Source organism: Varroa jacobsoni, unplaced genomic scaffold, assembly GCF_002532875.2.
Source record: "Varroa jacobsoni isolate VJ856 unplaced genomic scaffold, vjacob_1.0 scaffold_351, whole genome shotgun sequence".
In the NCBI taxonomy this organism is placed as follows: Eukaryota; Metazoa; Arthropoda; class Arachnida; order Mesostigmata; family Varroidae; genus Varroa; species Varroa jacobsoni.
Genome location: NW_019213253.1, coordinates 193791 through 218520, shown reverse-complemented (window position 1 = coordinate 218520; position 24730 = coordinate 193791). Strand labels below are relative to the sequence as shown.

General features: G+C 41.1%; 1 protein-coding gene and 1 long non-coding RNA gene across 3 annotated transcripts; both read right to left on the bottom strand.

The window, feature by feature from the left end:
* Positions 1-3894: 3894 nt before the first annotated feature.
* Positions 3895-13570, bottom strand: LOC111259601 (uncharacterized). 2 transcript variants are annotated; one of them, XM_022831761.2, is made up of 9 exons: positions 13355-13570; positions 12673-12916; positions 9411-10202; positions 8284-8603; positions 7468-8013; positions 7020-7231; positions 6660-6847; positions 4641-4858; positions 3895-4412 (listed from the first exon to the last, which is right to left on the bottom strand). In XM_022831761.2, exons 2-9 carry the CDS (start codon positions 12755-12757, stop codon positions 4230-4232), a joined length of 2544 nt encoding a protein of 847 aa, XP_022687496.1. In that variant the 5' UTR covers positions 12758-12916; positions 13355-13570; the 3' UTR covers positions 3895-4229. The 2 variants fall into 2 exon arrangements, with proteins under 2 accessions (XP_022687496.1, XP_086824094.1); XM_086967968.1 differs by lacking the exon at positions 13355-13570 and having other exon boundaries at positions 12673-13068.
* Positions 13571-18375: 4805 nt separating this feature from the next.
* Positions 18376-24470, bottom strand: LOC111259605 (uncharacterized). The gene is made up of 2 exons (XR_002679721.2): positions 23832-24470; positions 18376-18846 (listed from the first exon to the last, which is right to left on the bottom strand). It is a non-coding gene; the product is annotated as an uncharacterized LOC111259605 (long non-coding RNA).
* Positions 24471-24730: the final 260 nt, after the last annotated feature.

Sequence of the window (24730 nt, the reverse complement as noted above, 5' to 3'; positions counted from 1 at the left end):
GCATTGCACTTTTGTTCAGCTTGTCGAGGCCTACCGATCGGCGTCAAGAATCCCGATCGATAGAATATTATGTTAAGCTTTTTCTTTCGGACGGCATGTTCGACTTATCGATTCGTGTAGAGCATTAGTGTCTATTGAGACTTTGCATCATAGACTTTTTCGTACTTCTCTCAGAAAACATTTTTAAAAAATATTTAAAAAAATAGCTCAAAGTGTTCATCATATCGGCCGCTAGCATTTTCCAACAGGCACTCATTAGAGATTGCTTAAAAAATCTGATAAAGATGGCTCGACACGCATCTTCACCGCCATCACCATGTGGACGAGACACTCCTCAGTTAGTTGTAGGCCGTTTAAACGCCGAAGGATAAATGTTAAATCTTGTCAAAATCTATCATCGATTGGCGTTAAGAAGCCTCCTTCGTAAGTTTTTTCTACTAGAAAACATACTGGGTTCTAGTAACATATATAGCATTTCGATTTAATTCGGCTAAAGCTCTTGATTGATACCAGGAACGCTCCTAATACATAAATATATGGCTACTAAGTTATCAGTCGAAAAATCATTAAGGAAAATACGGCCAAATGCCCACCTGAGCTTTCACAACTATTTCATAGATGTGTATAAGAGACTCCTGCAAAAAGACGCTTAAAGAAAAAAAATCACAAAAAATCATAAAGAAAGCAAATCGCAAAAACATCCTTTAGGTAAAGAATATTTACCCTAGAATGGAACACAACAACAACAACAACAACAGCAACAGCAACAACAAGTGCCTTTTTCGTCTTCTCCAGATCATCCTTGAACGGCGAGCGTTATGTATGTGGCAAGGATACCTTACGATTTGCAGCTCGGAATAGTGGCTGATCAGTGACGAACGCAAACCGTGTGCATAGATGGCTGAGAATAACGGAACAGGAGAGGCGCTTCCTCAGGAAGTTCATTGTGTAGCAGTACGTGATGTAGACTGTGGGCTGTTCATCACTGTGCGCACCATCGCCTCCTCTGTCGTAATACTGTATAGGTGAGCGTGTACCACTTGGCGAAAATGCTTATGGAAGCAGCAGCAGCAGCAGCGACAATAACAACAAAGACGGCCGTATTATCAGCAGTATAAGCACCAACAACGAAAGCTAGCTAATAGCAGTATAAGCGGGTGCAGCAGAGTGCATATGTTGGGATGCTCCGTCTCACCTCCGAACTTCTTCAGAGGAGTCTACCAAAAAGTATTCTGCTTGCAGTAAGCGGCTGAATGACTTAGTACCTGATTTGGCCCATCTTGGCTTAGCAGGTTCAATGATAGTATGACGAGAAGATGGAAGGAGCGAGCTTTGCATTTGCTGTTCTTGGACGGCGCAGACGAGCGGACGTTGTACGCAAAGCAGATGGCGTTAACTTCCGGTGGTGATCCCTTACTTGGTTCTCCTATTTCCGTCATCTTTCGAACTAGCAAATAAGTGAAATGATGGTACGGACCATTGACAGGCACCCAGCGAAAACGACGTGTGACTTCCACAGATGCAACACCGCCTTTATAGCTGATCAGGACTACTAATGCTACCTCTGCTACTGACACTTTTTTTACTAAGGAATCCGCTTTTTATGTTTCAATAATTGATGCCAGGCTAACTAGTGGCCTACAGAGACAAACAAATCTAGGGTATGGAGCTAAAAGCACGTCACGCTGACAACATATGATTTTCTCATAGATGATCCGTACATTATGCTACGAAATACGTATGGTTTGATATACACTGATTTTAAAACCAAATAGAAGATTTTCATAGAATCTTCTGTTTGGTTTAAAAAAAAAAGCTGCTCCATGCACGTTATCGTTTTTTCCTAAATTTCCTGTATTTTTGTCACACACCATGTATTTACTGCGACGTGATCTTTTGTCAGAACGCCATATATCAACAGCTAACACGTTGTCAACGTTAGATGCAGGAATGATTCCGGAAGACAACGGGTGCGAAGAACGCTTAGTTATAATGATGGAACGTTATGAAACTAATTTAAAAAATTTTTTTTAAAATGCGGTTTTAGATGCCACCGTGGCATCGTAAATATTTGTTGCCGAGTTAAATAAAGCACCTTTGGTTTTTTTTTATTTTTTATTTAGATATTTAGCAAACTATACAATAAACCCCATTCGATTCATTTCGCACATTACACGATGAACGACAAGCGGTTCACTTCATTAGATTTAACGTATTAAGCTGAACTATTATATCTTACTGTAGCTCAGCAGAAACGTAATGGTCCAAGAAGAACACTACAGAAAGGCATCGTTTGCATAATCCTCGCGTTATACTTTCGACGATACAGTGGAGCCTAGGTGATACCTGGAGTGGGTGCTAAGTGATGCTTTCGATGACTACCGATAACACAAATAGGGCTGCAAGTAGACAATTGCTTAGTAAATAATAGATCTTTTTGCTATAACAATTTATTCGATTAGTAGTAAGGCCGATTTAACGGTCTATAATCGGTAAAGGCAAAACAAGAGGAACACCTCAAAAGTACACAGCTGTACCTGTAAAACTTTTAAAAAAGAACAACTTTTACACACGCACGCATTTAAGGAAACGTATCGTCAACACCACGAAAGCTTTGATACATGATTGTGACCGAGCAATTAAGGCAAGCCAATGGCCTCTGTACCAGACATTCTGCCTTTGCATAAAATTCAACATATTCCTGTTAATTAAGAGGCGTCCGAGTGAGCGATAAATACGTTTACATTTAGTGCTTATTTTCTTGCATGGTATACCACATACTCATCTATCGAGAGCCTACATGCGCCACAAAGCCTAGGATGCTGAAAGATAACAACTGTTAGCGCTTGAAGCAGTGAACTATGTCGCAAGCCATTACAGCTCACTGACTACGACTGGGCAGTGGTGGACGGGCCTCGAAACAGGAAGAGGGATAAAGGAGGTTAAAGCAAAAGTTAGGAAAGGCGTTGTTATGACCAGACGTTGCTTGAACTAAATGGTAGGCCAACTATAGAGCTCCGCTTGGTGTGGCGGAACTAGGAGAAGCGGAAGTAACGGATCAGTAGTATCAGTAGATTGGCCGACCCACGTGATGAGACGGAGTGCCTGGTGAAGACGGGGCCTTAGGGAACGAAGAACAGCGAACGAAGAAGGGAGGATTACGTACACGGGTGGAAGGCTGTCACATCGAGGCCAGATGGAACCACGAGGCTGTCCACGAAAAGCTCTTATTCTCTTAGAGCAGGCTATGCGCACCATCTCGTAATTTCAGATAAGAGGAATGTCGGCACCTCTTCAGTCGAGAAGCGAGTTGTCTTCATATTAGACGGAGCAAAAGATAAATCTTTCTCGTTCAAAAAATATATGTAACGGTAGGTAGACGAAATGCTACTGTATCAGGGATGGGGAACTTGCAGGAGTGCCTTAGCACGGAAATATGGGTGTATATCTCCCAAAAACAGAACAGTCAATAGCAGACGAGGACAATAAAAGGTAATTTCGTGAGGCCCATCTATTTACGTTATATTACAAACCTCTGCTTTCGGACAAACTGGTCAGACGACGAGGAGCACTGCAAAAATCAGTGTACCTCAGTGTACCTATATAGATATCTGACCAGTTTGTCCGAAAGCAGAGGTTTATATATATATATATATATATATATATTAGATAGTTAACCGAGACAAATACACTTGTTCAGTAATGTAAACGAACAGAAAACTAACAAAAATTGTAATCGGTAATGAAAGCGTTCCCTCATCATAAAAAAAAGTACTGTGAGTGCATGCAGCAAGTAAATGCAGACTCGTAAATCAGTGATATTTTACCTTTTTGGAAGAATGCTCCACCAGATCATTCTTTGATTCTATCAATTCTCTATAAGAGAAATAAGAATTTTTAGATAAAAACGAAACCTCATTTATTTCATATTCACATAATGTGTATACCCAATGGAAAAATTAGTTTATTCATAATCACAGGATTGACAGGAAGCTTGATTCGGGACAACCACGATCACCGCATCAACCCTAGGTGTAATCTTTTGTTGTAAATGTTCCTTGTTTCGTCTGGTTTGAAATCTACGGCAAACATTTCCGATTGTCATTTACATTTGCGTGTTTGGTAATACGTCCGTCCATTCTTCTAGTTAACTTATCTATCTATCGCTTATTTTAAAAGATCAAAATTATCACACTATTACGGAATACAGCCACCATAAAACACGACCATTATTTCATGTATGCGTTAAATTTGTACGATCTGGCGTCTTGCAGAGGCGGATTGACGACGCCAATTTCTGGTGGCTCTTGAGCGTCTTCATGACTCACTGGTTCGTCACGCATTGCCTTTCTCACCGCATTCTGGAAGGTCGTTGACACAAACGTATACAGTGGACAATGGTCCACGGCATCCTTTTCATAAAACAAAAAAAAAAAAAAAGAATGTTACAGGTCTTCATTTAGGCGACGAACGTTTCTCACAAACAATCTGCTTCTATTTTGAGGATTGCAGTTTTCTAAAATTGATTCATACTAGTGGGAGCGAATGACGATAAAATGTCATGTGACAACTGGCAAACGGTCTATCAAGCAAACCAACTAGTTTTAGTATTTCCAGTACCTGGAGCTTTAACGACTCACCTTTGTTTTTTCCGGTTCAAGATATTCGGCTCTTGTGGCCTGCAGTTCATCTGAAATTTTTGGAGAGAAATCATCAGGATTTTCGCTGCTCGGCTGCATCAGGCTTGTGACACCGTCGTACTCGATGAAGTGTGAACCATCTTCCAACGCATTTAGATCCAAGCCTTCGAAGAATGGGTGAGCTAGGAAATCGCTATATCGACGCGAACATAACCGCTCTGTAATTGCGCACGCATATCGTTCTAAATATTGCCGCGCATGTATCAAAACCCTGCATAGATCTGTGCTCATCTAGGACGTAAGATTCACATTTTTCCTATCTTCGTTGCATACTGATAAGTCACTCGAAGGATCGCTATATCACAACAAATTAGAGAAACATTTTGTCTTTCCGCACCCTCTTTTACGAGCAAGTTAGCAAAATGATGAGCAGGAAATGTTCACTGGTGAAGAACAATAACGTTAATTATAGCGAGTAACTGTGCGGGTATCGAAGAACGTCGGAGATCAATGAGAACACTAGGCAAGGAGGCTTTCAGCGTTCTGCAGATGTTCTAAGCTTGAAGATCGACCATGAGGTATGTAACTACAACATAGGACTTCAAACGGAGGAAGAAGAGTTGCTACGGTTACGAAAGCTCCTTATTTATGAACACTGCCCTTCAGATGGGTTTGACTGATAAAATTATGGACTGTACATTTATAGATGTCTGCATCTGTTGTGGACTCCCCGTTTGTGAGAAACTCAGTCTTTATTATTATCTTCAATGCCTTTTACACAGTTTCAAGGTGTCTGTAAGAGTCTCTCCGAGCTTTCACGGAACGCACCGCTCATGCTGTTCTACCTACAGGCTTCCACTTTTTTTTGGTTACACTTAACGACGAAAATAATGACAAAAATAGGGCGCATATTTTGATTCGACAGATTATATCTGTTGTCTTTCTGGTAACATCTTAATCCTGCTGCTATGAAACCTTTGGTGTAACAGATGTCTTTGCATCTCTTCGTTAAAAGTAAACAACCGTAACCGTCACTAGAGTTTCGCAAAAACCGAAGCAGGTGAGAGCCTGATAATAACATTCGGGCTGTAGAGTGAACGTTCTATACAATATTTCCCAGTTTTTACTAAAACGTATGGTCTAGCAATGTCATGGTAGAGGACGACGCTCGTTCTATTCACTAGTTTTTATCGACTATGTTTAACAGATTTATAATCGTGTTAGTTAGTTGCAACTGGGATCTGAAAAAATCTTTGTTGGATAGCTGCATCTCACAATTTTTTTTTTTTTAATTTAAAAAGAAACAAAACAGCGTCACCTCTTTTACCGTCGATCTAGGTTTTGTCTATACATCCTGAAGTTTTCTTTGCATTTAATCGTTTTCCATCAATTGAAAATTTGAATTTTTTTTCCCTTTTAAAGGAGTTTCACAGATACGATTGAATAAATTTCGAGTCGCACCAGGTCGTGTGGTGCTCAAACATCAAACTTTTTGCAATCATGTTTTCTTCAAATGGTTTAAATAGCTTTAAATAAATAAATGGCCCTTAGCGATATCATTCATGGCTACTTGTGTGTCGGTCTTAACATTTCTATCATATCTTTCGTATGTTATGCATACGTTCCATACGATGCTCTGCTCCCGATATCGCATCCGGATTCTAAACATCACATTTCTTCTTAAGGGGTTGGGCAGCATTTGTGCCTTTATTGTAATAATTGTAAATAAAAGCAAATTAGGCTTAATGCTCTATCCCAGTCAGACGTTTCAATATCTGTCAAATCCCAAATAAGACTTAAAAGATTGGCGCCAACCCCACGCGATATTGCCTAAAATCTAACTTCTGAAACCAGCTAACCAGAGAAGCCGTCAATAGTGTTACTTAGTTCCTTGAAGGACTCGATCAGCTCAATTATTTTCAGTCAACTTTTTGAATATTGTCGCATTTCTACGTTCTACCAGAGCCAGAGCCTGTAATATGCTCTAACATGTCTCTCGCTTAAACTAAAATAACGAACCTGAAGCCCGTTTTTTTATGAGGCGTGCCACGAGGTCCTTGAATTCAAGATAGTATTTTCCTCTCGGACCTTTTACTGGAAACTTGTAGTTCACAGCCTGAATAGCTGCTTCGAGCTCTTCGTCATTTTCCCCTCGGAAAGGCGTTTTTCCGAAGCACATCTCGTATGCTGTTACGCCAATGGCCCACCTGTAAATCAGTCAAATTGTAGCATTCAACAAATCACAAGCTCGCACAAAATAAGTCCCTACATCAAAAAGAAAAAGCTATTGTTCTATATTTCTTCACCTAGGTGTTATCGCAAAACTTGACGGAGATCAGTTACCCTAATTGCGCCCTTGTTGTAAAGGGCACAGCTTACCAATCTACTGATCGACCATAGGCAGCGCACTTGATGAACTCCGGCGGGAAAAAGTTGGGCGTACCGGCCGTCTCGCGATCGTTGAACTCTGTGTAAGTCCTACGAAAAAAACACTTTAGCCGCTTCTTTGAGAACATCCCAATACAGATCTTAACGGTGTCGAAGTCGATCATTTTTAGTCTGCAACCGGGCATGATTATCAAATTTGAAGGCTGTCGAGGAGGAAGGATAAATAAAACAATGAAACAAATATGAGTGAGAGACACAGACTGATTAAGAAATCTGTATATTGGTTATTTGCAGTAAGTAAATGACACCATGCTCATAGAGAAAGGCCCAAATTTGTTATGGTGTTTTTTTATGCTTTTATCATTATACTTATTGGGAGCGTTCTAAAAGTAGTTTGTTTGAAATAGTCTTTGCATAGGAATGACGTGACATGACCAACCTTAATGTCACGATGTATAAAGCCTTTAAAATGAAGATATTGTGTCGCGATTCCAAGCTGCGCAACAACTGGGCGAAGTACACGCATGGGCAGTCCTTTTGCTGTGTGTACCACGCGGTCAAGATCAACACCTCTAATATATTCCATGATCGTGATGTAGGCTCCCTGTGCAGTGAAACACGCGTGGTACTTCACTAATAGCGGATGATTGATCAGCGAACCGACAACTTTGTCAACACAGGCATGCTGTTCCCATTTAAACATGTTGTCGTCAACTAATTTGACGGAGCATCGAATCGATCCGGCAAATCGCGCCTTGTAGACAGCGCCGAAACCACCGGCACCGAGTATGACATCGCCAGAAATCAGTCCCATCGGTGGAATCGCGATAGGCGGCTCCAGTCGTTCGCGAAGGTTATCCTCTTCGGTTTTGTAATGCATTCGGAGAGCGGTCCAGTCTGTTGGTGCTATTCCAGAACCTTTCTCGAGTAATGGTGCTATCTCCTCCATGATCATTATAAGTCGTCGTAGCAAACTGGCTAAGTACTAGAAGACGCGGGTTAATTAAACAAATCTGCTGTCATTAAACTGCTTGCCGGTATAACGAAATAGGAGGTACGTTTCATTTTTATCGCTGCTGCGTACCCACTTATGTTTACGCTTGCACCAGAAATGCGTTCTACTGTAGTACTTATCTTTAAGCAATTTACGTTTATTACAAATCTGTAAGGCTGACTAAATAACACTTGTTTGTTTTCTAATCGTTAATTAGCACACTCAACTCTCTGCTAAAAATAAATGAAGTTTAAGACTTGCCCCGGCCACTGTTGGCGAATCCACGATGAGGTAGTCGAAGAGAAACGCCAAATTTTCGAGGCTTTCACGAATGTCATCGCAGCCGAGTCGGGACTTACGTACTCGAAAAAAAAGCTCAAAGGCTGTCCGACATGTTTGTTCCATAGTGAAGTGCTCCCTTGGCGTTCGACTAGGTTTAATTTTCCGTTCCTGTTTAACGAAACACTCAAGTAGGTATTCTGCTTTGGCCACGATTCGGTCGGCATCTTTACGGGTCTTGGTAAATACAGCCTTCTTGTTCACTTTATGAGCAACACCGTGCTCGTCTTCTATCGTACACGCTGTCTCCAAATCGTCATGCAAAATAATTCGTTGTTGTCACTCACCGAAGTACTTCTCTATGCCAAAATCAACTCAATGCTCAACAAGCAACATGTACAATTACGATCCCTATCCATGTTCACAATTCATCAAGGAAACAAAATTGTATGGAGCCAAGGCAACACTTACTAGCCCTTCTCAGACAAGGGTTCTCTCGTATTATGAGGAGACGTGGAACAAATGAAGCTGGCGATGAATCGTGCACTATGTACCACAGTGTTCTAAATATTTACTGCCGCTACAACCGTGGTTTAGCTCATCGAGGTCAAAAGACCTGCTGTCAAATGTTACGTTAAGCCTTGAAGCACATCTTGAGGCTTCTATTTATACTGCGGTGTAGGGACAAGTCCTATAACGAATTTCGATTTTCACAAATGACCGCCGCTTTTGGGGTTCGATAGCTGTAGCGTTCGGTGGGCATCAAGTTTTCGTATCACACTGTCTACCCAACCTTTTAAGTTAAGTATAATTGAATAATGGAATTATCTATTGCTCCTGACGGCTTGACTATCAAATTTTTTTCTACACATCTATTTTTGCTTGGGCAATTCAAACGAATCTGACTCAAGGTAACGATCGAAAACTTTTTTGTTGTATTATATTTGCTGAATAGTGAAACTATTAAAATTAAGTAATCTTTACATACACTGACTTGGGCGTGCACACTGGGTACAGTCAATCATCCGTCGATTTTTTGCACTAGGTATATTCGCGTGCGCAAAAAAACTAAAGCGTTCGTTACCCTAAGAAAATCAAAAACTTCCGACCTGATTCTGTTAAGAAGTACTCGTGTGTGAGGACTCGGTGGATCATAAAACTCGGAGCGTTCATTGTACCATGAACGTCTACTGGAATTGTAGACCGCACTTCGATTGGTGTCGTTGAACCTTTTGGGGTACTAATACCGAACGTTGGAGACGTGTTTCTGTGGTCCTTACGTATCACGGGCGGTCTGGCTGTCACCCGTCCAAGGACGTTCTTCATCGCTGTACGAGCAATTGGTTTACCCGTGATACGCACAGCGGCTTTAATTGTCATACGAGCATTATTGAATGGGCGAACTCCGGCTATCGTCGTTCTCTGTTTAACCGGAGCGATCGGCAACAGCTTCGGTTTATCCCCTCGGTGACTTTTTCGCGTTTCGCTTGGTTGGGTTAACCTTACTACATCTGCAGCTCCCTGAACTCTAATTGGGTTAACGACGGGACGAATCACTGGTGTAGAGGTTGTTTCAAGAATGTTTTGGTCTGAATATTTTCGGGAAGAACTTTCACCTGAAAAACCGGCATTCATTTTACTTGCCGATAGATTGTTAACCCGCGTTGACGAGTCGTTGGGCTGAGCGCCCGAAATTGGATCTGACTCATTCCGCCCACGATAACTACGAGAAAGTGTGCGACCGCCCTTGACGGCTGCGATGTGGGCAGAGACCTGAGGTTCCCGGTAAGCATTATTGTTCGTCTCCGCAGCACAGGTCCCGTGACCTGGAGGAGGGGAATGATCATCATGTGAAGTCGCGACAAAGTCAGGAGGCAACTTACCGGGGGGCGGTGGTACATCTGCAAAAACGATGGCATCATGGTGTAAACTAATTTCTATGTTGACAAGCTGTCGTTGAGCTCAAACACGAATCTTCGATTTGATGTGTACTATATGATATGAGCGAATGGATACACAATAGCGGTGAGTGTGATAAGACACCCAAAAAAAAACCGTACGCGTAAGCGAATGTCAAACACCCTAAGTCATCCCTAAACAAATTTATCCTTAGAGTGGCTCGACATTCGACGCCGGCTTCGCAAAAAGGCTAGCGAAGTACAGGATTAACGCGACAAAAACCGCGGCACTTTTCTTTAAGAACATACCCGTATAACGTTAGAACTCATTACGTTATAAATAACTGTATAGTAAAATTCTATGAATTATGTTAGAAACACGCAGATAATAGCGGATAGTGTTACTCACTAAACTAAAGCTCGTATTTTAAGAATGGCTCTTACAAAAGCCTTATAGTAAAGACATACTAATGTCTAAAACGCAATCGCTAAAACAAAATCAGTTACTTTATTATTTAATACTATGTTACAAGAACCCTAGAACATGACGATATCGTGCCTGATACGTAATATTATAGGAATATGTGTGAAAATGCCCGCTGTGAATATGCTGGGCGGCTTTTTATTGCAATAGATTATCTCCTGCTACGAAATGAAGACTAGTTGTCCCGAGACTTGCCTCACCCATCATATGGTGAATTCAATTGGCAAAGATTCAGTATGATCATGAAACCGTATGTTGTACGAAAGCCAGGAGTCATGGGCTAAATTATATATGGAAGTGCATAGTTCTGTCGTTGTGTATTGAAGGAAACGACTCACATTCGAGCGGCGGTCGTCTTCGATAACTCAACTTTGTTAAAACAGGCAATCTTCTTCGGTATGGCAGAAAGTCAATAGCCCGATAAGCAGCTGTACCAACTGTTCCAAGCCAACGGCCAATCCAATGAATACATTGCAAGCCAACACCGACTACATTTCCCAAAGTGCACAAAATGGCCATCGGCAACAGGTGACGAAAGGCTCTACGTTGTTTCAGCGACTTAGTGCTAAAATCAACCGACAACAAGTACCACTCGTACCTTTCAGCAAAAACAACTCGATATCTTCGTTCGTATCAACCTTTCGGTAAACACGATTTCTGTAATGGTTATTCAAGTCATCTCGAGTAAATATGCATAAACGTTCCATCGCACAGCTGGGCCAGATCTTTCACAGAAACAGACGCGAAACACACATATCTTTTCCTTTCGTCAAAAAGCAAAAAAAAAAAAGATAAGGAAATTTTTATCTGATTTAATCGTTGTGTTCAATACAATCAGACATTTTTACGAGTTGTATTTTGGTCCTGATATTTATTTCTACGAGTTTATCTGAAGCGTCTTCTCGGATCTGCTGTGCATCAATTAGGCCGTTGTTTTGATTTGTAATATTTGAAAGTCACGATCTTCCAATATCTCGCAGTATATCTGCCGTTATCATCAATTTCCGCACCAATTTTTACAACACCCCAGCATTCTTTATATTGTGTTCACGTTCTATTAACGGCATAGATGTTGAATACAATATTACTCTATAGTTCAGTGGCACCTCTTGCACCCAGAACTAACAATATTATTAATACTTTTTTCTTTTTTATTATTAAAGATCTCTCTCCCCTATTTTATTTGGAGCGTCTAGCCTATCTGTGTGTGTTTTTCAAAAATCCGATTTCTGTACGACGTAGTTGATACGCTTAGAGATACCTCACCGCAACGCTTGGCAATGTTTGAGATATTCCTGACTAAGTAACTTAGCTGCTTTAACTTACTGCTTAAAGCGAAACATTCGCACATGCGCAGCCAGCTAAGGAATCTGACGAAATCCAACTATCATAATGTTGCGATGGCTAGAGCATTTGCCTAGAGAAATTTCCATCTCCGATGAGAGCTCCTCGATTTTCCTCAAGGCATACTGACTTACGTACGTGTCTGCTCCGCGCACAATCTCATAAAGTTTTGCTGAAATGTTGCTACGAAAGAATATCGCAGATGCCACAACAGCATTTTAAAGCCGAAGAACGCGGAAATAAACTTAAGATCTGCTTTGCTGGAGGTTTCCTATATTGGATCATTCACTAACACCAGATATAGCGTCACTGCCGGCTTCCATAGAAGAAAAAAAAAGGAAGACATTTTTAGGATAGACATCGTGGAGTTAGGGTAGTGAAACCGGTTTAGAAGTCGCCAGACTTCAAGCAGTTCATGGGAAATCATCTTTACTCGTATTGTTAGGCCACATTCTGCTCTAGTAACGCGCTAGACACATCCTACGAGCCTCTTGCCATAATGCATTAGTTAAGACAACGGATACAGCTTGCCCTTGGTGACTAAAATTCGTGGCTCAGTTTCTAATAATACCCCAGTTATATGAAAGAATAATCTTATGAGCCTACTTGTTTAAGCGTGTAGACTTGTGGCCCAGTCGAACTTACAAGGTTGCTTCGGATCACAAGGATGCCTTTGACTTCGGCCTAATTTATCCGAACGACGGTTGGCGGTCCCGCTCCGTTTGGTCATCTTGGCCAATTCCTCAGCTGCTTCGTTTCTAGCAGGCAAGCGACGCCTTCACCGCCGGGATAACCCGGTGGTAATTTTCAGTTCTCGATTCGTAAATAGGCGATTCCGACGAGCTAAGGCCATACGGCGCAAGGCACCGCGCACGAGTACGATACTTAACTATAAGTCATAATAAAGCTAGACGATAAAACGTTGCTGAACAAGACTATCGTTAGTAAGCACCAGGAAGTAGCGTTTCATACTCTCTAGGAAAACAAATGGCTATCCAATTTTTGCCTTTGCTGCTGTTCTCATACGATTTCTGCGTATGGCAGCAACATGGATCTGTCTGACAACTTCACATATCAGTACCTATATGTGTTGCCTTTTCTTATCTTTTAGGCTGTCTAGAAGGTTTGCGCGAAAACCCGTTTTGACCCGTCGATTTAATGGGCTCTCGAAACGTGTTTAAGAAGCTCATGTACAGCCATTCCGGTACAGGATGCAAGAATCGATTTGTTAATGAAAGGGGAACGCTTATTTGCAGTTATTAATCATTCGACTTTAGAGAAATATTTTCACAAAAAAATAATATAAATACAAAGGCTTCAGTCTTACTTCAATTTTTCGAAACGTTCCTTGTCACTTCACTTGCGCGCATTGCTCCACTGGCGACGCTTTTTCCACATAGAGGCAAATCAAAAGAGACACAAGCAGCATCCGTAATTTGCCGCGTAAACCTAATTGCCTTTAAAATCACCTCATTGTTACACGAAATACTATGTCAGGGCTTTGAGTAGACGCAATTTTTAAGGGAACGAATGAAATTGGCGAGGTTACTGCTGGTGATCGAAATGAGCCTTGGCATTAAAAATCAAAAAATATGTTGCATCGTCGAAGGGTAACGCCCGCGAACAATTCAAATGAGAGCTAGAAAAACGTATTATTTTTTTGATCAATAGAAAAGCGTCATCGGAGATTTTGCTCGGCGCTCTCTGTAAAACCGCCGTATCGTGATGCTACGGTTGCGTTGTGCCAAATAAGACATTAGTTTCTACCGTATTTCGTTATATAGTAGTACGCAACATAAAAAATGTTCAGTGTCTAACTATCATTGCTTTGGTTACTGCCATATGGTAATTTTATTTCTGGCGTGCAAGTTAGAAGTATTCTTTGTAAAGCTGATTTTTTTAATAAGCTCTGAAAAAGTATTACCTTTTTAGTATTTGCGCCATCAGAAAAAAGCGGGAAGAAGCTCATTGGAGAAAAATAAAGAGCAGATAAAAGTCAGTACTATTTTGTTTTACGGCCTACGACAGCGGTTGGTCAACACATTCATAGAGCACTGATAAACAAACCTATCTCCTCCTCCTTCGGAATGCCTTACCAAAAAAGAAAGTAGGTATGTGTTTACAGACAAAAAAATTCACAACTAAAGCTGAACTATGTTATCACTTGTTTTCGCGCGATAAAATATAGAGGTAGCGATTATTATTACACTGCTAAGATGGCTCAAAGCTTTGCCTGCCAAATTCTGAGCGGCATTCTGAGTTAGAGGGCGCCGAGTCTTCCATAACTACTAACTTCTTGACACGCTTCTCCTATGGGTAGCTGCGACTTGTCAAGCACTGATATGAACACCCCTTTTACCTTACTTTGCAATAACTGAGGTCAACTTTGAAACTGTAGAAACTCGGTTACATGAGGCAGAGGGCTACACGCACGACGCAGGTTGGTTGATGTATAGCTAGCTTTAGAATTTGTCCACTCAAGTAGTCAGCACTAAGGCTTCATCGTATTATAGTGCAACGTAATAGGCATACAAAAACATTTCTGCTAGACATTCGATAGCTGATTAATTGTCGTGCCTCGCATCCACTACGATAGACCCTAACCTTGTTATTAGTTTTTTCGTGTAGAACCAACTTTTACGCAAGCAACGATCAATGAGGTTCATAACAATTTAGATATGTTTAACAGGTTGCTCCAGCTATGTCACATGCAGTAGTTAACATTCAGAGAAAGAGGTGGAAAAGCCCAACGCGGAACTACGGAAAAGATTATCTAACGCGTGGGTGCAAGTGCGGCCACATTCACCAGCGTAGGAAAGTCGTTATACTGAAAACGGGTTCTTGCACGGGGCAAACATGTCTGAACGCTTGAGTGGCTTCATCTACAACGCGTCTGTCCTCTGGGCGTTTGTTGACAGTGCCCTGATGGCGTCCAGGCGACCAGAAGGCCATACGAGAATATGTGCCGAGATAACATTGTATTCAGCCATGTGGTTTTTGCAGCTGGTTTATCTCCATACACATTGTGCGGTATAAAAGTTAAGAAACAACCTGACGTTTTTCACTTATTAGCTTATTTAAGCGCGTAAGTAATTCTACGTTATTTAGACTGAGTACGTCAGACACATATCAGATATATACGCTGCTACTGGTATGTGAAATCGGTTGTTGAAAAGGGTTGTTATAGAAATCCAGCGGAAACAGCGGCAGATGTACGCGAAACATTAGAAGACTAAATTTCGATACGTTTCTATTACACTATCACCGCGATTGTATAAGTAATATCGCATTGAGCGTAAACACACGATTCTCGCTGGAAATAATATTAGTAGTTTGAATTACCATAGATAGAAGTTGGTTAGCAGTAGGCAATCAATATGTTCCAAGCAGGTTAAAAAAGATTATGACGTGACCACGAAATCTTGACAAGTTCTACAATAGGATACAGTTATGCTAGATATAAGTACATATATAAATGGTAAATTCGGAGCTACTTATGTAACTTCGGTTTAAGCCATCCGGAAACGCTCGACCGCCAAATAGTTTATTTATCCCGTTTTAGCTAAATATATCAATAGAAAATAAGATGTAAACTTAACTTTCAATAATTAAATGGATAACCACTGCAGGTTCATGATCAGGAAAATATCAGCAGAATTTTTCTTCTAATTTACTAGAGTAGAACTTTGTGGTGCAATAAAAACGTATTCGCTCATTAAACTTAGTAAAACGAAAGGGCTTAGGCTCGTTCCCTGCTTGGAGTTAGCCGTCTAAACCGATAGGTTATGGTTTTAGTACCTAGTCGAAAACGCGAAACGTTTAACCTACTTTAATACGAAATCCGATAAAAAAGTAAGGCTTACATTCAATCTCCTATTCCGTCTAAGCACTTGTACCCATAGCATCGTTACTGTCGCATTCTTGGTCGCGTTTTTACAATTCCATTATCCAAGAGGAACTGTATACTGAAGCCTTGAGTTATTCTAATTTTGGTCACATCTGTTGGTTATGTTCCCTTACCGGAACTGCCTGCCGCTTGGCCTAATCAAGATCTGTATGCAGTTCCAGACGCCATTAGATAGCAAGCGCCTTCGCGAGTGGCCTTGTCTGCCTAGAGTTCGCTGCCGTCTTTCTTATAACAACGCACACAACAAGAGACTGGAGCCTAGGGAACGCGTTTCTGAAAGAAATCGCTCGAGCCCCAACCGCTGATGTTTCTAGTTTAGTAGAAACCGTCTGCATTCCGCTACTCGTGGCCGCAAGTTGCAGCCGCAGGCAAGATTCGGCCAGGGCCGGCTCCAGAAATGAAATGCCTTTCCAACATAAGCGCATTCCAGGAGGGCCAGATCTCCGAGCCAAAACGGAAGAGTCGAGCAAAATTCGGATGCAAATGTGGCTCGGATGCCCTTGGCGTTGTTGTCTCGGAATAGGGTTTCTCGATTTGCTTGCCGATTTACTCATACGAACACCCCATACACAGACCCACAACACACCTTTTTTTCTGCTAAGCAAATACTAAGCAAAAAAACGACGTCACTTGACGGCCGAGTCGATTCTCAAAAGGGCTGAGCCACATTAAGCTTGACCCGTGGCTTGATTTTCTTAAGCAATACGTATTTGGGCATTTAAATCGAGAAGCATCTGCTCATTAAACCTGGCTCGTAAAACCTCATCGTGCAAGCTTATTTAGAATGGCTTGCTCATGATACGTCGGGCGTACTACTGAAAATTAAAAATATAGCAATAGCAAACGTATATAAGGCTGTATATTTTATTTTATCTATCTAATCAAACTCTATGAAACTCTTTTAGAACCGATTGTTAAATAATCTATCTTATGCAAATTCCTTGTTAGTTACGTACATGTCCTGTTACCCAAATCGGGGCTTAATAGCCTAGAATTTCAGCTTGTAACCAACAATACCTTACCAAAGTGTAACCGAATTAAGACAATATTTATGTTTACGGTATTATTTTACGGTTCTGCGTGGAAAAATTTCATGAGGTATCTTTAACATCAAAGCAGGTCTGTCGGCTATAGATTAGAAGAGGCGAAAAAACAGAATAAACATTTTCTGTGACTTAATCGATACTTCGTATATAACTATAATTGTTTCTATAAACTTTCAGCTGAACCTATAACACTATATACATGTTTGTGTGTGGTGATACGGAAAAAGCCAAGTATCCCCGTTGGCTAACTGAGCATGCGACTAAACATAAATGCTGTCGTACTGCAAAAGCAATTTCGTCTTTGAAGATTTACTTACTCCAGCAATGAAAACGACACTCAAAACGATACAAGCAAAAACAAGAAGTGTACGCACACTGGTGCTTACTTATCTCAAGCAATACATCTTCCTGTAAATCTCCACTTTTTCACTACTTTGATTCTATCTTTCTGAGAAAATCCTACCAACTACCCGACTGGTGCGTTTCTGTCATAAATTTGAACAAATTCAATTTCGCCTTTATTTATTTTCCTCATATAGTTTGCTTTTGTCATGGAATCCTCATGGATTTCAGTGTTCCACAATGTGGCCTGCAGAAGCTCTATTACACAGCTTATCCCAATGACGGAGGTGACAGGCTTAAGCGGACGGAGAACGATGATAGGAACTTGTCCCGTAATGTGACGCTCCGATTCGCCCAGCTACGACGAGCGTCCATTCGATGTGTAGGTATATCAAGAAAGTAGGAGCCAGTGTAATGTCTGCCTGAGTTCCCGTTACTCTCCGCCTATCTGAGTTAAGTAGGTAACAGCTTAACGAACCTATCTGTATACAAAATGGTAGCAAGAAGCTATTCGTTGATAACAGCCAAGCTCTGACCATGTCCAAATATGAAAGCAAGCAAAGGTTATACGTAAATATTACTGCTAATGGCACACGTGTCAGCATTAGCATACAATACTATATCTGTAATACAAGAATCCTATGAAGGCTACATTCAAGACGATATCCATTGTAAGCTAAATACGATATGCCCAAAAAATAATTTCAAGAAAAAATAGGAACATTGTGTGGCGATAAGCGCGAAATGAGAAACAAACGAATGTCTAGACGGCCCCGATACGCATTGAGCTATTCATTGTTAAACTAAATTTTCTAGATTTTATGTTGGCGGTGAGGCAGTTTCTATTGCTTCGAACTACTTCTCGAATAACTATATGCATACTTTTTTCTGTCAATAGGGTACTATATATATATATATATATATATATATAAACGTCGGTTGATCTAAGAAGATCTTAAAATATAGGCAGATCAAATATATTAAGCTGTTACAAGCGAACACGATAGACTTTGAAATTAAATAACTTTTGGGCTAGTAGGACTAGAATAACAATTTAGTATACACTAGAGATGCTCCCTTTATTTCTTAGGCACTTATCGCAGCGCTCTGCCGACATCTAGACAGCCATATACTGAGCGGATTGAAAGTAATGTTGTATTTCCCTTTGCTCTATCCAGGAAATAATTCAGATATGGTGATAAGCAACTTCGGCATCAAGTAACCAGACTGCTTGCTTCCGATTGTCGCGCCGTCATTCCATGTGTCTTTTGAGGGACTTGAGATAGCGAGGTGCATTCATTGTTTCATTTTTAGCGAGCAGCTCACACATGCCCCTGACGTCCATTGCAAACACCCCCATCACGTTATGTTTTTCTCTATTCGGAACTACCACTGAAAGCGATTTCTCAGGTCAACGCCATTCTTTTGTCTTGGTTCTCTCCGACTGGTGCTTCCGTTCCTCTTCTATAGTGACCGTATGGTTGATTTAAGTTCCGCACCTGGCATACACCATATCCATCTGACCTGCAATCAATTCACGAAGGGCTCATTTTTGGTAAGCTTCCGCATTTTCAATATTTGGGTTGTAATTCGCGCTGCACGTAAAATGTCAGTTTCAGCCGACAGAGCTTTTAAACCTCAAACCCAACCTTTGTAAAAAGCATCCTCAATCGCGGCAGTGAATTCTTATCCTTCGAAGTCCAACATCTGGTCACCTTTCCACTTATCTTTCCGCGCTTGAAATATCTGCATCACTTACGTGCTGTGCTTTTGCATTAACGCCTTCTTGTCTAATATCTTCCCCAATCTCAGGAAACAAGTACTTGGCCACTGAGTCTGATTTTTGTAATTAAAAGATGCTTTTCCTTCTGAGCTAATTTGTTATAGAGTAAAATTGACCGATTTCACTTCTAGATATCCAAAATAGTGGAAGATTTACGAGTTAAATGTCGTCTAGTAATTAAAAAATTACTTCATTCCAAAGACCCCCGGATCCGCTCATAACATTCTATTATATTGTTTAGTGTGCAGCGTAATGACAGTGTGAAACTGTCGATTTTACCATTAACGCAAGTTGAATACGATATGCCATCTGCAACAGTGGTTGGCGTCCAAGCCAACATCCATAGGGCAAAAATGGCTTGCCTTTAAAAAGAAGTCCAGAAATTTGGTCTCAGTTTATTTCGCTGGATTTAAGGCCACTCTAAGGCCAGTCTCATTGTCATCAGCCAACAAATAACCTAGAACACAATGTTGTGATGCATTCATTAAACAGTTGTCGGGCATTAGTTTAGACTTGTAGTCCACACTGGTTTAATAAACTCTTCATAGTGACCTTACGTTGCATCCTAGACACATCTAAGCTTTTCTCCCGTAATTCCTAAATTATGGCTCGATTTAGCTTAAAGGTATTTTAGTCCAAATTTACCTAACAAGATACCTTATAGGGATTGCATTTGCCACAAGTCTTCGATCACTGGATGTGTGGAACGTTCCAGCAATCTATATGTATTCCTAAAGTAGATCGTTTGTATAAGGGACCTTTTCCGCTCGAGCGATGTGTTCATCGTATTGATAAATACAACAATGAGGAACCTGATTTCATTACCTGCTACATACATTCAATTTATTTATTATTATACGGATCCCATAAACTTTTCCGGAATATTTACTACATATGGTAACTGAAACCTGCATTCCATCGTTTCGTTCATTTTGTAACAGTGGGGATGCATTTCGGACGTTACGCCATAATATGTCTACTCAATGTTGGTAGTGCGGCTCCTAAGGTTTATATCGTTATAGAACTCCGACTAAGAATTCTACACCAATCGTTTACTTGCAACCGGTCGAGTGCGTATCTCAACTCCGTACAAATGCCCAGAATGCGTTCTCCTCAATGATCCTTTTATTAAAAGTACTTTTCAGCAATAGAAATCACACAGTCTGAACTATAATAGCTACAAGTCGTAGATTTATCTGCAGATTCTAAATAATGGGACCTTGCCTCCTCTGTATTGACTGTCGTATCTGTCTAACATTTACCATGCTCTTAATTTAGCAGTCGGTCAATGTAGATTTGCTATTGACGTACGTTAGTATCCGATATCGGCAATATTGCAAACGGATTCAAAAAAGCAAACGAGTTGGGCTGCTCTGGCAAGCTGCTGAGCATAGAGAAGTCCATCAGGATAACATCCGAACATTGACGGAATCGCCGGCAATGGATTTCTTGGCCAATCGACGACAACAATACAACTACTACGAGATGGGTAAAGGGAGGCGGGTAGAGTTGAGGAGAAGGTTGAAAGGACAGTTATGGGACGGACGGCCGAGCTTTGGATGGTATCAAGAATCTTGGTGTACAGGAGTAGGATGTCAATTCTCCTTTTCCATCCTATCGCAGAGGGCAAAAAGGCAAGACACGAGTACAATAGAAGTTTCCCACAGGGAAGTCTCTATCTTGGAAGTGACTAAGTTGTAAGTGACTACAGATGTGCATGCGTTGTGTGACACCGGTGACCGTATGTCGGTTTGTCTGTACGTCCGCAAACCTCCTCCGGTTGCCTATAGAGGCTCATCTGACATTGGCCCTGTGAGAGTGCGCCTACAAAATAGACTTCAGTGTCCGTCTTCCGATGTCCATTGCGTCCACTGCCCTCCGGTCCGTGGTCATCTAGCTCGATCAAGCGGCGCCCCGGAGTCCCACAATTCCATTTTCTTACGGTAGAGCCGGGGGTCGTGCCATCAGCATTTCCTGTCAGGCGTCATTGTGTGCAGCACGGCTCTACCACTGCTGCCTCTGAGGATGGGTATTACTATCCACAATCGTCACTATACGAAAAGTACAACGTCAGAGAGAACAGTTCTCTGTCGATTCGCTCTCTCCTACTTTCTCGAAAAGACCGGACGCAACGGACAGATCGAAGGAGTCATTCGGAGCTTGGGCATGATGGACTCCTGCAGCGTGGAATAGAAGCAAAGCGACAGAAGGAGGCCAGTGATCGCAAGGAACTAAAGACGATCGGGGTCGGACGGTGAATTTGATCGCCAAGGAAGTTACAACTGACTGCGCGTTTTCGCTCTCTCTCTCTCTCTCTCCCCCCCTCTCTCTCTCACTCTCTCCCCTCTCTACCTAATCAACAGGCAGATCTGAACACAGGAAGAACGCTTCATCAAATCATTGGCACTACCAACGTTCTTTCGCTGACATCGTCTTACAGTTAGGCTTCAGAATGGCCGTACTGAAGAATGTAATATGCCACGCTATGCTGAATTAAGACATACAAGGTAAATCCCGAAATAGTATGGAACGTCATTAAATTAAAGTATTTCAAGCGGATAATTTTCACAACCGGGTCACCATGCGTGACCCTTGACGTATCATGACGTCCTTGATAAAAAACAATATGAAACAGCGACGGCTGCTGGTTGTAACCATTGGCCCATGCTATATACTACACGTACAATCAAACAACGAACACGTAATATACTAAGAATTAAACATGTATATTATGTAATTTTAATGACGACAAGCGGGTGTTTTGAGAAAACATTTTATAACCAGCCATGTATAAATCCTGAACAAAAAACATCTTTAGCTCGTTAAAGTTTGTGAATACGATACAAAAACATTCAGTGTTAGTAACGATAATTGATGTGGACATTGAAAACGTTCAGAATACAAGGACGACTGCGAATCGAAAAATGGGGTTTGCCAAACCCAGTGATGAGGTATAGCTAGGATCTACTGATAGATCGAACTTCAAAAAAACAGATTAGGCCCAATATCTGCAAATTCTAAAAGGAAAATAATTTTTTTTCCAATTTTTAGATTAGGTGAAGGACAAAAGAAGGATATATCTACGTCGTCCAATGCACCACAAAGCAAATTCAACGAAAGACGCAAAAGGCCGTAGTCATCGTGAAAGGCAATGCGATTGTTAATAACTACTGGTTGCGGTTAATGAAGGATAAGCCCATTATGATCCATCAGAAATCGATTTGCTCAAAATGAGAAACAACACGCTTCGACAGGCCTGTAGACCCAGCCACGCACACATACAGGCATTGATTTACCTCCTCATTCTGCATCGAAGGAAATTTAAACTGTACGTTTGTGTCGGAATATACCGAAACGAGTAGATAAATAGAAAATATGTTCTTTCATTCGTCTATAAGGTCTGTATAAATACATAATAAGATCCTAACAAGCAGGAAAGATGCTTTCAGCTTGAACGAAAATCTCGTTTCACTACCGGCACGGCCTTTGTACTGCGAACGTAATATAGTACGCCTGTCTAATTTCTTACAGAAAAAGATTGTCACTTATTGAAGTTGAATCGCTTTGATCTAATCGTTTACCATCCATAGCACCGAGCCTTATTAGCCATAGGCCGACTGGCTTGATTGATTGATTGATAGAATTCACAGTAAGCGGCGGACCTTTACGCCTGAAACAATGTTCGCGTCTATTCATATTATCGTCACGTAGTTGTTTGATAATATATATGTATATATATATATATATATATAGTAGTGAGTTTAATTAATCGTAAATTGCCAAAGTAAATTGCATTCGACGCCAATTGAAAACGACCACGAAAAACAAACCGTTAAACATGGCTAAAACTAACGAGCAAACAATTCAATCTTTTAATATTGACATACGACGGGTGCATCGTTTCGATAACAACATTGGTGCTGCCTTCCGATATGAGCGTATGTTACATAAGAAGCAATAACGAGCAGTTCATATATATATATATATATATATATATATATATATATGAACTGCTCGTTATTGCTATATATATATATGTATATATATGTATATATAGCAGATATATTCCCTTCTGCCAAGCTAAGCAAGGCAGAACTAACTTCTGGATTGGAAAAAAAGCGCTTGGAGAGATATTGTGTTAAAACTTTTTGCAATCATAATGTACTGTGTGTGCTTCAGTCTAAGAAAACTCTGGCGCGGCCAAAGGCAAGTACCTGACTGGCAAATAGCAACATGTGTTCCTATGATGTTGCGAAGTTTTTTTTCTACATCATCGACTTCAACTTCCACTACTTTTACATACATCGTTATTACGGACATCAAACCTATTCGGCATTAAATCGCGGAGCAAAGATCAAGTAGACTCTATTCTTACTCAGTCATTCAATCGATATTAGGCTTAGGAACAAACTATGCTTTCAGTGCTTGCTAGCCACTTTGGAATCCCTAGTTCCACCCATAGCTGACTGCCCTTTGTTAGACAGCCCAATCAAAAGAGAGTCCACATTTTATATTGAAGTAATTATTTGCTACTATCAGTTGTAGTCTTGTAGTCTAGATAAAACATTGTGTCTTTCATTGTACAGGTAGCGCACTCGAAGCCTATGGCTTGCAAGTTATCTTAAGCTTAGTTTACACTATTTCTATATATATATATATCACACGTAACAAGATTCGTAGCGATAACTAAAGGTGACAATCTTGCGCTTATCACCATGATACGTACCGTCGAACGTTGTAAAGCCGTCTCCACTAAACAATGACGACAGCGTCCACGATATCTTTATCAATACAGTTCATTCTATAGAAACTAGCTACAACTACGGCTACATTCATTTGCAGCTAACAATACTCTACCCAGCTGCTGCACTTTGTCCGCAAGTAACCGCCCCCATCTTATCCATGGTTTGTTGTACAACGGTTAGCAGGGCCCGTAACGTTTACCCGACTGCTGATCAAAGCTGATCGAATTGGCTTCACTGTTCGCTGACCAAGCCAATAGTAGTAATCAAAAACTCGTTTTCCCTGGAAGCCGACAGCGGCGACAAGGGAGACGGCCCCGGAGAGATGGGTGGAAATGAAACAGATCGCGTTTATCGTTTGCGCCTATCGAGGCTTATCGACGCTTCGGTACGGTAATATTGCCGCTGCATCGTTGTTGAAGGCAGCGCTGGTCCGGTACACCGTCACTGCCGTCGACACTGCGACAAGCCAGTCAACGTCGACGGACCGTCATTTGGCTACTGCTGTCCATTTCGTACGATCGACGCGTTAATTACGCTGGACGTAGATTCTTGTCGGTGGCGAAACATATACCAACTGCAAGAGCGTTCAGGTCAGGGGACGAGGGAAAAATTGAGGGAATACTATTCCCATTAAGTGGCGCATCAGTATGGGGAGTTTCGGATACCGTGGAGGTGATGTCGAAGCATGAACTGAACGAAAAAGCTATTTCGATCACTAATATTGACGACGACATTAGCATTCATCAGAATTAAACGAATGTTCTCAGTGACGCATGTATGCGCGTCTGTGTGTAACAACGACGCTGGTTGATGTAATATATGTGTAGGTAATAAGAAAAAAAATATCTGTGTGAATGTTTACTAAAACCGTTGCCACCGT